Below are 16522 nucleotides of genomic sequence, written 5' to 3' on the forward strand. Positions count from 1 at the left end.
TAATAAAGTTGCTTTTATAAATGGAGCTCCTTTCTTAAAGAGAGAGCCACCGTGCTGCTTTCCACTACCTACCCTGTCTTTAGCCCTAAAAATGTAAATAAAGGTTGATAAGCAATTGAAAGGAAATGGTTACAGCTACATACACAGATCTAGGAAAGGTATGAGGTGTACCAGTGATTACTTTTGTTTTCTTGGCGGAGTGCAGTCCAACATTAAGTACACATGAGGGTTTTTTCCCTTAAAATTCAAGCGTGAGAGTAACTTCTAAAAAGAATTACTTATACTGGAACAACATACTGATTATACCAGTAACATCTCTACCAGTATCTTACATTTCTCATGAATAAACATAATTTTGCTTCTTTGCTATTGCCTATATAATTCTATTACAAATACTTGAACACAAAAAATATATTACTCTAATTTGTTAACTTGCAATACAACTATTTTAGCTACTTTTCTTGTGTATAGATTTGTTTTGAACAGCTTTCCTCCCTGTGATTAACAGCTTTTGTGACTTTGCCTCCAGTTAGAATGAAATTAATGGCAAATTATTGAAAGAGTGTTGGTTATGCTTGCTGTATAAAAGTTGATTTAAAGTTACACGATTTATATAGCAATGCGGTGTTTATCAATGTCAAGTTACTATCAGCTCAGGCCGATGTGCTCTTTATCGCTCTACCCCACTACCTTTACCACTGTGATACATTCATTCCCTTGCTGCCCGTGTGCATTATATTCAATCCCAGTCAGAAGAGCAGGGGGTAGTTTTACAGCCACAGCAGGGTGGCTGAGGTGGAGGAGCAGAGCGCGCCACTACGGTGGGCGCTCCAAGACGCAATTCTGGTTGATGCAACATGGTCCAGCAGTAGCGCTGGCACCACGAGCGAGGGGGACAGCAGGGCACCCCCTACTACACGCATCTCAAAGGACGTAGCTGTGCAAAGGCGAGGGTCTGGCGGGACAGCGGCTCGTGCTAGCGCTGCTCCGTTAGAGCTGGTTTGCAAAGCCGGGAGGGAGGGGTCTCCAGTGTGGGTGTGGGGTTATTATGGGAGCGACGGGCACGCAGCGCAAGCCAATAACTCAGTGCGGCCAGGCAGAGGGAGGCGGTGGCTAGCCGAGCTGTGCCCCCCCTCGCCCCCGGAGCTGGGCTCTGCTCGTGGGTGACTCGGCGCCTGCCACGCGCGGCACTGTATATAAGGCGGGAGTCAGCGAGTGCCGGGCGCGCAGCACGAGGGCCGGGGCTGAGCAAGGCGAGCGGCGAAGCTGTGTGTAACCGTCTAGCAGGCGGGTGTTAGGGCGGGATGGGGCTGAGGCTGTGGGTGCTGTGCGCGGGGCTGCTGTTAGCGGGACTGCCGGCGGAGCTGGGCGCACAGCGCGCCCCGGATGCAGCAGCGGTGCCCCGGGGCGGGCCGGGCGGCGAGTACGGGGTGAAGCTGTGCGGCCGGGAGTTCATCCGCGCCGTGATCTTCACCTGCGGCGGGTCCCGCTGGAAGCGATTGGCCCTGCAGGCGGGGGAGCCGCTGCCTGGCGCTGGTGAGTGACCGGGAGCGCGGGGGGCTGGACCGGGCAGCGCGGGTGCGGGGGAGGACGGCGTGCGCCCCCTGCCGCCCCCGTCCGGCTGCAAACGGAGGGGCTGGCACGAGCGGGGCACTGCGCTGGGACCCGCTCCCCCTGGAGCCCGGCTCGAGGTGGGGTGAGCGGGCCGGGCTGGCGTCCGTCGTGGTGGTGGCGAGGTGTCCATCGTACGGCTGGGGCTGGGCTGGGGCGGGGCGGGGCTGGGCTGGGCGGCTGCTGATTGGACGGGGCAGAGTTAGGCGCTATCTCGGCTTTTCAGTCTTTTGAAAGCGAGAAACTACGTCGGCGCCCTCCCCCCTTCTCCTCTGCCCGGCTACGGACGATGTCTCTGCCCCTCGTTCTTGGGGAGCCTGGTGCTCCTCCTGCGCCCCTTGGCCCAGGGACCAGCGCGAACCCGACCCGTACGCGCGAGGAAGGTTAAGACACTAACCTGGGACGTGGCAGTCCCTGCTCCCGCGCAGCCTTCGTGCGGGACCTTGGCGAGTCACTGTGCGCCTCTGTTCCCGCGCCGTTAACTGCGGCCATTCGCGCACGGGGCTGCCCCGGGGTAACGTCATTAACATTCGCGTGTGCTCAGGTGCTACCCTAATGGACGCCATACAAGTACCTAAGAGGGAGAGATACCTTGTTACTCCAGGTTTCAGAGTAGCAGCCGTATTAGTCTGTATCCGCAAAAAGAACAGGAGTACTTGTAGCACCTTAGAGACTAAGGGCAGGTCTACACTAACCCCCCAATTCGAACTAAGGTACGCAACTTCAGCTACGTGAATAACGTAGCTGAAGTTAGAAGTACCTTAGTTCGAACTTACCGCGGTCCAGACGCGGCAGGCAGGCTCCCCCGTCGACTTCGCGTACTCCTCTCGCCGAGCTGGAGTACCGCAGTCGACGGCGAGCACTTCCGGGTTCGACTTATCGCGTCCAGACAAGACGCGATAAGTCGAACCCAGAAGTTCGATTTGCTTGCCACCGAACTACCGGGTAAGCGTAGACCTACCCTAACAAATTTATTAGAGCATAAGCTTTCGTGGGCTATGCATCCGAAGAAGTGGGCTGTAGCCCACAAAAGCTTATGCTCGAATAAATTTGTTAGTCTCTAAGGTGCCACAAGTACTCCTGTTCTTGTTATTCCATTTAACAGCTAGGCTCCGGCCACCGGCGAAAGTGGCACTGTTCTCAATAAGTTTCGCTGCTACTCGTAGGCAAGGGCAGAGAGAACTGATCTTTCTGCCCAAGAAGGTTGGCTGACTTTCAAGCAACACCTTGGGGAAACAAAGGGCTGCTGTACACCTACAACTTAGGTTGAGCTAGCTCTGTTGCTCAAGAGGGCAAAAAATTCACACCCTCGAGAGATGTAGTGAAGCCCAGCTTAGCCCTGGTATAGATACTGCTATGCTGACAGAGTTTTTCTGTTGACCTGGTTTCTGCCTTTTCGGGGGTGGATTACCCACAGACACAGCAGGTGCCTAACACAGCTGTAATGCCTGCCCTAGCATCTGTAGTGTGGGCAAGGTCCTGCTCAGTGTTATCTCTGCTTAGAATCTAAACCAGTGAAATTAACCACATACTTATTATGAGCACACACTTCAGAGAAAGCTCTACTACCTACCACCTCTTCCATCTTGAATATGCTGGTAATGGGTTGCAGCTGTGATGCTACATGGACTGACTGAAGAGCAAGAACAGAGCACTGTCCCAAATCACCTAAAAATCTACAAACACATGGGGTCACTTCTACTTTGCTAATGATAGGACATGTTCAAATAAATGCTTCTATTAGTGAAACTTGTTTAATCCATCATCCCAGAAACAAAACCATGGAATTATGGCTACGCTCACAGCGTTTCTCCAATGCAGCCACCAGGGCTTCTTGCAGCCACAGCCTTCTGGGTGGTGATTCGGGGGGGGAGGGTGCAAAAAGCAGCCCCTACCAAGGGGCCACCAACAGTGGTTAGGCCCTGCCCCACTCTGGAGACACACAAGCTGGAGGAGCAGGCAGGCAGTGAGCTCCCTACCTTTCCGAGGGCAGTAGGGTCAGGCTTCAGCCCTTTGGTGGCAGGCTCCAGCCACGGGGCTCTAGGCTCTGTCCCTAGGCCCTGTCCCCTGGCATGGGACTTCAGGCTCAGTTCCCTGACTGCATGGTGACAGGCTCTAGGCCCAAGCTCCCTCCCCCCATCACTTCTGGCCCTCTGCCACCTCCTCCAGTGCCCCATCGCCCCTAGTGCCTCTGTACCCACCTCCCCATCCAGGGCTTAATTTGTCCCCGGGCTTGCCGGGGCTGAGTAATTCTGCTGTGGAAAGTGATATTTGTATGTTTGTTAGTATCACCTTTCACAGCACACATAGGAGATAGCAAGTCTTAAAAAAGAAAAAAAGGGATAAGAAACAAGAACATTCAAAGCACCTTATTTGTGTTTCTATGCTGTTTAGGTCCAATAAAGAAGAGACAACTGTACATTTTTTATTATTGAGCCTGCAAAAAAAAAAAAAAAGTCTAGCTAGGTAGATTACAATGATTTGGACATGTATATGTGCATATTTATTTGTTTTTCCTAAAGTTAAGTATTTTAGGAAAAATTTTCAGAGGGGCCATCAGCAATAGTTGATGGCCGCACTCTGAGGCAACCAAAAATTTTTGAGAACCTGTGTCATAAAAGGTGTATTTGCTTGAACAACAGTGGAAGTGTTTAATCTTTAAGTCATGTTAAAATGATTCCTATTGTGTAATCAGAAGTCAGAAATAGCAACTGACTATAAAGCACTTCCTAAGACTTCTGGATTAGTCAACCTGTACTGTATTTATTGTTAGTGTTTAGGAGTTTTAACAACTAACTGTTGAACGAAGTACACATTTGTGGCCATGTCTCTGTAGTCACATTATTTCCTGTTTTTGTTTTTTTTTATTGTATTATAGCAGTACCCAGAACCCCCATACATGGATCAAAATCCCATTGTGCAAGGCACTGCAGAAACATAACTCAAAAACTGTCCCTACTCCCAAAGAGCTTACAGTGTAGCTTTTTGATTATTAATCCAGCTAAGAGATTGTCCTGCATACAGACAAACTGTTATAGTTCATAACTGTTCATCAGTTTGATGCGCACACAAAGGCATTCAGTATCAGAGGGGTAGCCGTGTTAGTCTGAATCTGTAAAAAGCAACAGAGGGTCCTGTGGCACCTTTAAGACTTTCATGGGTGAATGCCCATTTCATCAGACGCAAGACACAAAGGCATTGTTTCTATCTGATACTTAGTTTGTACATGTATATATCACATTATTGATAAACCACATTTAAAGCATTGTTTTAACAATGAAAAAACCTATTACCATAATATTTGCCACAGATGTGCTAATCAGGGTGTGCTATATTTGGCCACTGATTATTCTGACAGCCTGGTTTTACCAAGTGCCTATTGGAGCATGAAATACACTTTCTGAGCTGAAAAACCAAATAACATTACTCCACTGTCTTGTGGTCTTCCCACACTTATTTCAGCATTCCGCATGTCACAAATAGAGAAGTTCCTTTTTCTGTCTAAAAAATGTAACACTGCTGACTTAACTGAAGTGAAAGGTATAAGAGTAACAGGGTGAAATTGCTTTTTTTGGGAGGGCTGTTGAGTGGGGAGAGATGACTAGTAGTATCAGACTGCAAGACTTGAAGACTACTTTGTGGAGCTGAGAATTGGAAAGTGATCCCTTCTTTCAGTAGCACATTCTAGAACAAGTTATATTTGGCCCCATTCTTATTCAGCAGGATATAATTAACTCTTATGGACTTCAACAGGGGTTACTGTGTTTTGTGGCGAGAGAACTTGGGTGTAAATCCACAAAGGGACTTGTGTGGTGCAAGGCTGAATATTGCAATGCTTAACTTTTTAGGCACTTAGCTACCCCGTGGAATCCTCAGACCTGGAGTTCAAGGCCTCCCAGAGGATTCAGGGAGCCTGGGGCAAAGCGGGGGAGCTGCGGCGCTTGTACTCACCCAGCGGCGGTCCGGGTCTTCGGTGGCATTTTGGCGGTGGGAGGCCCTTCACTCGCTCCGCGTCTTCGGCAGCACTGAAGGGCCCCCCACCGCCAAAGACCCGGAGCTACTGAAGGGCCCCCACATTGCCGAAATGCCGCCGAAGACCCGGACCGACGCCGGGCCAGGGCTCGCGGGGCATTTCGGTGGTGGGGGACCCTTCAGTTGCGCCGCGTCTTCGGCAGCACTGAAGGGCCCCCCACCGCCGAAGACCCGGATCGCTACCGGGCCAGGGCTCGCGGGGCCCCTGTGGGGCCCAGGGCAAATTGCCCCACTTGTCCCCCCCCTCTGGGAGGCCCTGCCAGAGTTAGGCATCTCGGTTCTGTATACAATGCATGGAAAGAGTTACACACCTGGGAATGGGATCCACAAAAACCAGCACAGTGGTGGTGGGGAGCTGAAGAGTAGGGTGTGTCTGAAGCACCACCTCTTTCAGGGAGTTAGATGCCCAAGCTTGAGCTAGAGGAAGGCACTTAAGGTCCGCAGCCAGAAACCCTGTTCTGATATCAGGTACCTAATCTGTTTCTCGCAAGGACAGTGGCGGTGCACATCTAACTCCACACAAAACGGTTGGGGGTGGAGGGTGAGAGAGAAATAGGCCAACTCCCTTATAACCTTTAGCCCAGTGGTGAGGGCACCCTCCCAGATGTGGTAGTTCCTGATTCTCCCTGAAGAGGAGGGATTTGGATGGGGGTTTCCCACCTATCACGGGAGTGCCCTGACTATTGGGGTCTGGAATAATCTGCTGTGGCGCTCTCTCAAGTTTTCCTATTGAAGCTATTTAATTTTGTATAAATAATTAAATATTGGACCAAAGAGAGTGAGAATGGCTCAGTAGTCCATTGGTGAGGGTACTCATCTGAGATGTGGTGAGTGCCCTCACCACTGGACTAAAGCGTGAGGCACATCTACACTGCTTGCCCTTGATCTCCCCACTATGTGTGTAGAGTTAGGTGTGCTTTGAGAACACTTACCTGATTGGGCCCTGCAGGTGAGATAGGCAAAGGACCCCACTGGGATTTAGGCATGAGATTGAGATGTGTACCTATCCAGAGGCAGATACCATGGGGACTTTTACAGTCACTTCCAGAATTGGTGACAGCTGAGCAGGCTTTGTGAGGATCTCAATGGTGCCTAAATTTTGGAGCTAGGTGCTTGAGTCCTTTTGGTGAACTGGGCCTTGGTCCCTGTATAGTTACTCATTTCATCTTTTCCATTCCAGGTATGATAGCTTCCTCAAATTTGAATGCTATATTATTTGGTTACTTAGAGCTGGTCTTCATGAACATTTAGTTCACAGCAAGCTGGGGTGTGAATCTGCCACGGACTAACTGTCCATGTGGACCCTGATGCCATTCATTTCAAAGAGTCAGCAGGGTCCACATGGACACTTAATTTATAGCAGGCTAGTAGGGGGAAGATTTACATCGTAGCTTGCTGCAAACTAAATATTTGTGTAGACAAGCACTTATATGGATTAAGGATTTTATATTTTGTTTAGGTAAAATTCCTTTATCAAAATATATAATACAAACTAGATCAATATTTACAGCACAAAGTTAAAAAGATGTTCTGCAACACTAATAAGGTCCCATTACTGTATACACTAGATCATATACAGGTATTTAAATGGATAGAGGAGGCTAGACTTGCTCTTCTATTTATTGGGTTAATTTATTCTGAAAGATCTTTTTAAAAAAATTGTCATGTAAAAGGGATTAATTGTAAATACTGATTGAATAACAAAATTATAGCTTGAAAAGATTTCCTTTGGAGTAATGCAACTTAAAGAATATTTTATTTACACTAGCCATTAAACCTGTTACTGTAAAAATCAGTTCAAGACACCTACGTACTCTGAACTATAACCAGCATCAGTAAAACAAGTGCTTAAGCAAATACTGAAATTTCTAATAAACTGGGGTGAAAGAGCAGCTCTGCAAATGTGTGCTTGCAACTATGACAAGAGCAGTTCCTTGTAAGAAAGTTGTACAGACTTAGGGCAGTCAATGCAATCCTCAAGCATCAGAAAGTTCCTTTTTGATAGTAGGCACCTAATTTATGCTGCTGTATTTTTCCTATTTATCTGAGCAGCAGGGTAGAAATGGACATGTACTCTTGTAATAGCTGGATGGCTCAGGAAAATCAGATAATTTGATTTATCCTTGTGTTCTGAAATATAATCCATCAGAAACAGATCACATCAAAGGAAAAGGTACTTTTTTAAAAAAAGGTGACAGCAGTACATGTACTAGGGCCATCTAGGAACCTTAAACCTATAACTGTTTTATTTTCCTCATAGTCCCCTGCTTTGACCTCTCTCTTAGCTAGAGGCACAGCTATGCTTTCAACAGCAAGTCATCAGCATTCGTGCCACACTAGCTTCTGTAAGATAAAAATTTAGGTAGATAAGGGTTTGCCTCAAAAATATGCCTTCTCACTCCAAACTTGGATGGATGCACTATCATCTAGTATTAGTGGCTCTGAATGGGATTGAGATGGAACTGATCTTGATGAACAGACTGCATCATGAGTGCTCATGGGCTCACAGCATTAATCCTTCAGTGTTCATGTGGACTTTGAGTCATTCAATTTCATGACAGCCATAGGAGCTTTTGTCTTGATCAGCCCTTAAAAGCTAACAAACTCTACGTGGTTCCCAAACCCTCTGAGGAAGAATAGTCATATTAACAGCCCATTATCAATGGCTTAGAAGGACATTATAGTTGACGAGAAACTATAGGTATGGTGCTTCCCCAAGTAGCGTGTTAAGTACGGGGGATAAGGTTCTATTTTGCACCTCTGAGAGGTACAATACAGAACCCTCAGCCTAGAGAAGTGGGGTGGGCAGGCTGAGGTGACTAAGCCACTTTTGTACTTTCCTGCTCCTGGCGATGCTTCAGGGGCTGGAGCAGCTCTGATGTTACTTAGCTGTAGGGGCTTGTTTAAGTTATGGCAGCCTCCCTTTGCTGCAGCACTGCCTAGAAGAGCCCAGACATGCTTCCTACACTAGGGCTTTGGGAGGGATACTTATGTCTGTCTTATGCAGTCCCTGTGCTGGGGAAATCCTCTGTTGACGGGATACTGAGCTTTTAGGGGCCCATACCACCACTCTATCCCGTTTACCCCATGGAAAAAGGCTGAAGCAGGGGTGACAGTCTTACCCAGTACACTTAGTTTTTTGCATATCACTCAGTCTGGTTGGGTGTACTCAAGTTTAAATAAAAATTAATGAATTTTGTTGAAATGACTTGTCTTCAGAGGACTAAGTTCAAGACATGGATGAAGTTTAAAAACAAATCTGTTCATTTGAGGCAAAGCAGCATCTTAACTCCCCCCCCCCTCCCCCGGGCACTTTTCTGCCGTGCTCCTAGTTCAATGCCTGAATTGATTTTGCTGAAATTCTAAAGAAAAACGTTATTTGGGGCCCCCAAGAGTAGATAAGAGAAACTGTAATACAAAAGGATTTTGCCTACCATTAAAGGAAGGGAAAATAGGGATTTCACATGGAATGGCTTTTACAGTCTAGGTTGGTGGTGCTTGTGATATCCCCACACTGGCTGTGCTTACACTTACATGAGGAAAACTTTTCATTGATAGATTGCATGAAACAGGTGGTTGTCTTGCTTTGTTCTTTTAGCCACCCACAGAAGTTCCCAAATTGTGGCCTGCACAGAGTTGGTGTGTTACTAAGCTGCTAGCCTTCCTTCTTTCCAGTTGAGAGAAACAGAGCAGATGGGAGGGAGAGATTAAAGAGCCAAAGCATTAGCTGAAAATATATAAAATACTTTCCTAACATTACCTTATGTAAGCAACTGGTAGTGTCTGCAAATAAGGGAGTGGTTCATGCAATCAAGAATAGTAGTCAATAAGAATTGAAAAGGTGGTCCACACAGTAGGAAACTTACAAACCTCTAGGATAGTGCTTCTACATAGCAACATTGTTTGATAGTCATTTTGACATTTATACTCATCACACCTTACAATCATAGATGTATCAGTATGTTCTGTGTCTCCTAAAGCACCTGCCATGTTGCTTAGCGCAGTTAGAGAATGTTGAGTAACTAAATGAGTTTGGAATGAAATGGATTTGGAGGACAAACGCAAATAGGATGCTTGTGGATTCTTCTCCACAACTGAGGGAATCTATTTGCACACAAGATCAGATAGAAAGCTGTTCAATCTTGCAAGACTCAGAACTAAAACCAAGGCTCAGGAGGCCCTTATCTGACACCGCCTTTTTGCTGATGATGCAGCAGTGACAAGCCACACAGAAGCTCATCTCCAAAACCTTATGGACAATTTTTCCAAAGCCTGCCAAGACTTACCCTAAGCCTAAAAAAGACAAACAATGTGCCATTATGGAGTTGAGGAAGCACCCTCCATCAAGATCAACAACTCTAAACTTGAAGTGGTGAATGAGTTCACATACCTGGGGTCCACTATCACAGTCAACCTTTCACTTGAACCGGAACTCAATATCTGCACTTGAAAAGTTGCCACAACAATGTCTAGACCAGTGGTTCTCAAACTTTTGTACTGGTGACCCCTTTCACATAGCAAGCCTGAGTGCGACCCCCTGATAAATTAAAAACAGTTTTTAAAATATATTTAACACCATTATAAATGCTGGATGCAAAGTGGGGTTTGGGGTGGAGGCTGACCGCTCGTGACCCCCCCCATGTAATAACCTCACGACCCTCTGAGGGGTCCCAACTCCCCAGTTTGAGAACCTCTGGTCTAGACTGAGCAAGAGGGTATGTCAAAACAACAAACTGATAGAACACACAAAGATCTGTGTGTATCATGCATGTGTTATCAGCACACTTTTGTATGGGAGCGAGACATGGACCTTATACTCTCATCAGGAAAAGAGGCTCAACAGCTTTCAGATATGTTGCCTTCATCAAATCTTGGGCATTTCTTCGAGGGACAGAGTCACCAACACTGAGGTGCTCAAGCAGGCCAGCATACAAACACTCCTCAAACAGAGATGCCTCTGCTGGCTTGGGAATGTGTGCCAAATGAATGATGGGCGTAACCCAAAGAACATCCTCTATGGCAAATTGGCATCTGGAAAAAGACCCAAAGAACGCCCAAAATTGTGTTTCAAGGATGTGTTCAAGTGAGAGCTCAAAGAAATGGATGTGGACAAATGGGAAGATCACACTCAAGACCACAGCCTTTGGAACCAAGAGTGTAACAAAGGTCTCCGGAGTTACGAGAGGAAGCCATCCAGCTTAGCAAAGGAGAAAAGAGCTTGCAGAAGGCAGAGCCCAAAGGGTCGAAACATCACTTTTAAATGTGACAGATGCAGCAGAGATTGTCTCTCTCAAGTGGGTCTCTTCAGCCACAGCTGCAGCTGCCATAAAACCAACTAAGTAAATTCTAAGTGGATTCCCATGGTCCTCTCAAGACTGAAGGATACCTACTACTGTGGGTCATAAAAGTGTTCCGGAGGGCATCTACTCAGTTGGACCATTGTTAAAGACCTCATCCCAGATGTTGCAAAAAAACCTCTGGTACAACAAATTCTTGTAACCACGACTCAGTGCTTCTGTGGGGATACGAAGTATTGTACTTGCATTGCAAGTTCAAGACAGTCCAATTAACTACCCAACACACACTTTGCTATAATAGATGATCCAGCCATAGGGTTTAGAGCACAGCTGTGGATCACCTTCTCTCAGCCAGTCAATCCCTAGGATAGCTTTTCTCAAACTGGGGTCCACGAGGGTACTCCGGGGGGTCCGTGGGTCCTGCTGATCAACTCAACTCTTCCCCACTCCCTTCCAGCGCCTTGTGCACACCGAGGAACAGCTATTCAGCAGCATGTAGGAGGTACTGGGAGGAGTGGGGAGCGCTCAGGGGAGAGGGCGGAATCATGTCTGGGGCCACCAGTCCAGCTGATCAACTCCTCCCCCTCCCTCCCAGTGCCTCCTGTAGGCCAGGGAACAGCTGTTCAGTGGTGTGCAGGAGGCACTGGGAGGGAGAGGGGGGAGTGGGGATGGGGTGGAAAGAGGCATGGAAGAGGAGGGGGAAGGGTGGAGTGGGGGCGGGAAGAGGTATGGCGGGGTGGGGACTTGGGAAGGGGTGATGTGGGGGCTGGGGCTGAGTGGTGGGTTTGTGGGTCCATGAAAAATTTTAAATTAAAATGGGGCTCCTTGGATGGCTAAAGTTTGAGAACTGCTGTGCTAGGAAATTGCCTGTATCTCATAGCTGCTTAATTACTCTTTATAGATTAATAGCACACAGGTGGTGACTTCCCACCTAAAACTGCATGTAAACTGCATGGTGTCCTTGTGGGAAAAGGATGCCTTGTCAAGTGTGTCGCTTACAGCGGCCACACTGTTGTAGTTATGCTAAGTACATGTTTATTACAAAACTAGCCTGTTTAAAACAGTTAAATAAAAACAACCCTATCACCCAGGGTAGTGGGAGTGCTGTTCTTGTTGTCTTGTGTTTAGGTAATGATTAAGGCTACGTTTTAGACACGGATATTTTTAGTAAAAATCATGGACAGGTCATGGGCAGAAAACAAAAATTCACGGCATGACTTGTACTATACCCCTGACAATCTTGGGAGTGCTACGGGTGTGCGGGGAGGGGGCACAGGGTGCTGGAGGGAGGTGGGGCTGGCAAGCTCTCTACCCGGCTTCTTGGAAGCGGCGACATATCCCTCCATAAGCTCCTAGCTCTGCACGCTGCCAGCTCTGCAGCTCCCATTGGCCGGGAACCGCTGCCAATGGGAGCTGCGGGGGCAGTGCCCAGGGGTGGAGGCAGGAGCTGAGGGAGGGACATGTTGCTGCTTCTGGGGAGCCCCGCCCGCTCCAGCTAAGTGCTGCCTAGAACCCTCACCCCCTTCCATGTGTCAACCTCCTGGTCCCTCCCACACCCAAACTCCTGCTGCTGCTTGGGGTGGGGCAGCAGTGGCTGGAGACTGCCCTAGCAGTGGCCGGTGCAACTGGCCCAGGGGCTGCCTGAGCAGGGGATTCCATGACTTCTGTGATCTCCATGATAAACTCACAGCCTTAATAATGATTCCTTTATTATTAGCTGAATGATTTTGATTCAACTTCTAACCATGACCTTCCGCCCTTAAGAATACTATAATTACCCCTAACAACTTTAGAATTAAAAAAAAAAAACACTTTATTTTTATTTTAACAGATTCTGCTCAAGCCACCAGTAACAAAGAACTGGAGAACTTGAAGTTGCAGTCATTCGTAGGTCCTGGAGTGGAGCAGCTGCAGAGAGCCAGTGTACCACTTGGACAGCTGACATTGAAGGATTTGTTTAGTTTATATGATTATAATGAGTACGTACCCATGTCAGATGACTTCAGTGAATATGTTCGCCAGGTTGAGGATGCTGCCTGGAAGAACAGAAGTGGAACAGGGATTGCCAATCCCATGGGGTCAAACAGTTTTCCTTGGGCCAAGTATCCTAGAAGAAAACGAGACTTCTCAATGGGGGTGGCAGGAGTGTGCTGCAAATGGGGCTGTACCAAAGCTGAGATCAGTACACTATGCTGAGATTAAAATTGAGTTTCTGTATTTATTTTAGACATATGAACTCAATGTTAGTTGCAGTGATACCTGATCAAGTACTGCATGTAGGGAGCAAAACAGTCTCAATAACATGGCAATTTTGTCTGCAAGCAGCTGTATACGTTACTGTTTTTTCTCTAAACTCACAAACTTATGGTAATTAGAACTTTGTTTTGCTGCAGTAACCTTTGCTCTAACTGTGTTAGTAAACCTTTACTTTCTGTGTTTTAAGGCTTTGTCTTTAAAATTATAAGACGACTTTCACACCACCTCTTTGTAACACTTCAGGGAGAAACCTCAATGGTAATTAAAGTATGTTACACTATATAAATGCTATAGAGTTGTTTTTCCCCTTCCATTGGAAACAATACCTAGAGAATCCATTAAAGAGCTGAGACTGACCAATTCTAGCTGAAAGGGTTTTCTGTAACTTGAAACTCAAATAAAACCAAAGTTGGCGGTTGCACCACTTAATGGAAGACTGTAAAGTATAACTGGCTTCTATGCCACACTAACAGAAGTTAGTAAGAGGATCTAGTACAACATTCAGACCATCTCTGTCCAATTACAGAATTATTTCCTAAATACCACATTTTAAAACAAAATTTTCCTTGTTCAGCTTAAACTTTCCTTTGACTTCTTTCCTATTTGTATATCTCTGTACTGCCCTGAATAATTAATCTCTGGTTGAAGAATTAACATCTCAAGGAATCTAGGTTTATCTTGTGTCATCTGTTCCTCACTTGTTATTTAGCCAAGCTGTTCGATATTTAGCACCCTTAATCTATTTATACCTGTTCTATGAACGCCTTCCAATTTATCTACATTTCTAGAATACTGCAGTATTCAATTGTGTGCAATATTCCAGATGTACTGTTGAATTACTAACTACTGTTTCATTTGTCTTCCACTGTTACTTTTCTCTTAATGGTCGTGGTGTCCAGATTTTTTCTTTATCCTCTTCAGATATACTAACTTACTTTCTTCTAATATTTGTAACCATTGGAGGTCCCTCTGAATTCTGGTATTTACAATGCATCTTCGCTTATTGTAACTTTGAAATTAGTGTTATAAACCTCCTACTTCGAGACTAGTGAAAATGGCAGTGAATAGTTGCCACTGTAAGTACCAGACCTAACACCAATTGCTGTAGCACTACACTTATTGAAGACTATTTATGATGACTGTTTAGTCTTTCAGCTAGTTAACAATCCATGTACATTTAACAATTAAATTTGATAATTTAAACAAATGCTTCACTAAATCAATAGTGTATCTCTTACGTTCCCTCCAGCCTCAAATTTTGTAATTATTCCCATCAATTAGATTTTACTGATAGAGTGAAAACTCCACGGTATTTTAAAAGAGGATGGGAAAAACAGCTGTTAAATGTGGATATTATCATCCTTTAGCTTTCATAACACTTACATTCCAATGGGATGGCAATTTATAGCGCTAACTGTTAAATATGCTTTTCTTCTACTATACATAGCTGCAGTGAATGAGAGATGCTCTGGGAAGGGTAACTGAGTGATAGTGTTGTGTGTTCACTGTAGCTCCCACTGCCTGTTAAGGGTGCATATTTTTTTTCCATTCTAAACCCTGCTTCCAGTCACTCATAATGAATTTTTCAAGTTTCGGGCTGAGTTTTTCTAGACTTAGCATCTAATAAAGGAGAAGGGGTAGAGTTTGAGGAGAAACGCCTCCCCTAATTTTGATTGGGAGCAAGGGGGGAAGGAGAGAGAAAATTCTCCCTCAATTTCACACTTAGCAGTTCTACTGCAGAAACAGCTATAGCAGAGATCTGAAATTTGACAAGAAATTTGGTACAGGCTATTTTCTGTAAGTGCTTTGAGAAAAATTATTCTAGTTTGATTAAATTATGATCATTTGAAAATTGCTCTGTATGTACCATCCATCTTGACAGAACATTTTCTCTGCTAAACTTGTAAAGTGAAAAACTGAGGAAAAGCTGCACTGTATATATTTACAAACAAGCAGAGTAAGTGACGTACCTGTTCCTTGTTCCAGAACTGCCTTTCATGTTTGTTGGTGCACATCCACCTAGGCACACAGGTGAGCTACCTTTCCTCTTTCTGCCAGCTCCTGCATCTCATGGTGTAAAGGTGTAATTCAGGTGGGGTAAGCTAACTCTTGGACCAAACCATTGGAATTTTCTGTTTGAACTTTCTTAACATTCAAGGTTGCAGACATAGCCATATACATTAACATTATAACCAGTGAAGATATGAAAAAAATAAAAGGAAATCTGTCTCACCATGAAATTTACCGTAAGCATTAAGTGGAAAGAGAATTCCCAACACAAGCAAGGAATATTTACGGCTTAACCAAGGCAGGAGGTGTGACTTGCAGAAGGTGCTGAAGTTTATCTTTCACTATTATCCTGGCACTTTGTGAATAGTCTTTGAAGGGTGAAAGTAAACCAACGGTAATGTAAGTACTGAATTGATTAAAATTCACTCACAAATTAATGAATACTATACATTATTGAATTTATCCTCTCCATGCACACACATTTGTTACAAGAGTGAGGCATTCTTACCAGGGTTCTCTCAGGATCAAGGATGACTAAGATACTGAGTATAGTTCTACTTCACCTTTATTTAAAAAAATCCGTTAAGCAACTGATTTTTGTTGGGTTAGTTGAATGGTTGTTTAGACATGTTTCACTACAGATATATATTTACAAGTGATTGGGAATGGGTTACACACAGACAAGTGATTAAGCTGAAGTGTTACGGTATTTTCCCTTTGAACATTTAACTTAAAATTGTAAATACATATTGAACGTTTAAAAAAACGTATGTCCGAAAGCCAGGAACTCAAAGGTAACTCTACACAAAAACACCACAAGTCAGATATTGAAAAGTGTGGAAATGCAGAGTTTGGAATAACCTAATCACTAACTCTTTGTCACTGGACAGTAGAGTAGTAATAACTTCATTTTCATATACACCAATTCAGAATTACAGGAAATCTTATAATAAAAAAAATCAAAGTAATTCAAATCAAAATGTTTCAGATTAGAGTCCATTCTCTGCTTATTTTAACAGCCTGCCCATGTCCCTTTAAAATTTTAGACCTAACATTCTGGTACTCCGACATACCAATTCTTATTGGGGTTTGTCATCTCCTACCATCTTACTTATCAATGTAAGAACAACTAAAGATAATTTCTTTATGCTATTACCACATTAGATGATTAAAATTGAATTTTTAAAATTAAGGTCAAGATTTAAAAAAATAATTTAAGGGGTTAGAAGCCTAATTTTAGGTAGCCTGAGAGGCTGGGTGTTGAACACATTTGAAAGGCGAGCAAATAAGGTCTTGATTCACTACAGCACATAAGC

General features: G+C 45.1%; 1 protein-coding gene across 1 annotated transcript; it reads left to right on the top strand.

The window, feature by feature from the left end:
* Positions 1–1304: 1304 nt before the first annotated feature.
* Positions 1305–13403, top strand: LOC135880661 (relaxin-3-like). Its single transcript, XM_065407011.1, has 2 exons — positions 1305–1536; positions 12772–13403. The coding sequence occupies exons 1-2, from the start codon at positions 1305–1307 to the stop codon at positions 13134–13136; spliced, it is 597 nt and encodes a 198-aa protein (XP_065263083.1). The 3' UTR covers positions 13137–13403.
* The last annotated feature ends 3119 nt before the right edge of the window (positions 13404–16522 follow it).

Source organism: Emys orbicularis, chromosome 6 (assembly GCF_028017835.1).
Source record: "Emys orbicularis isolate rEmyOrb1 chromosome 6, rEmyOrb1.hap1, whole genome shotgun sequence".
In the NCBI taxonomy this organism is placed as follows: domain Eukaryota; kingdom Metazoa; phylum Chordata; order Testudines; family Emydidae; genus Emys; species Emys orbicularis.

Coding starts and splice junctions, on each gene's coding strand:
- LOC135880661 (XM_065407011.1), top strand. CDS start 1,305: ATGGGGCTGAGGCTGTGGGTGCTGTGCGCGGGGCTGCTGTTAGCGGGA. Junction 1,537..12,771: donor GGAGCCGCTGCCTGGCGCTG/GTGAGTGACCGG, acceptor TTATTTTAACAG/ATTCTGCTCAAGCCACCAGT.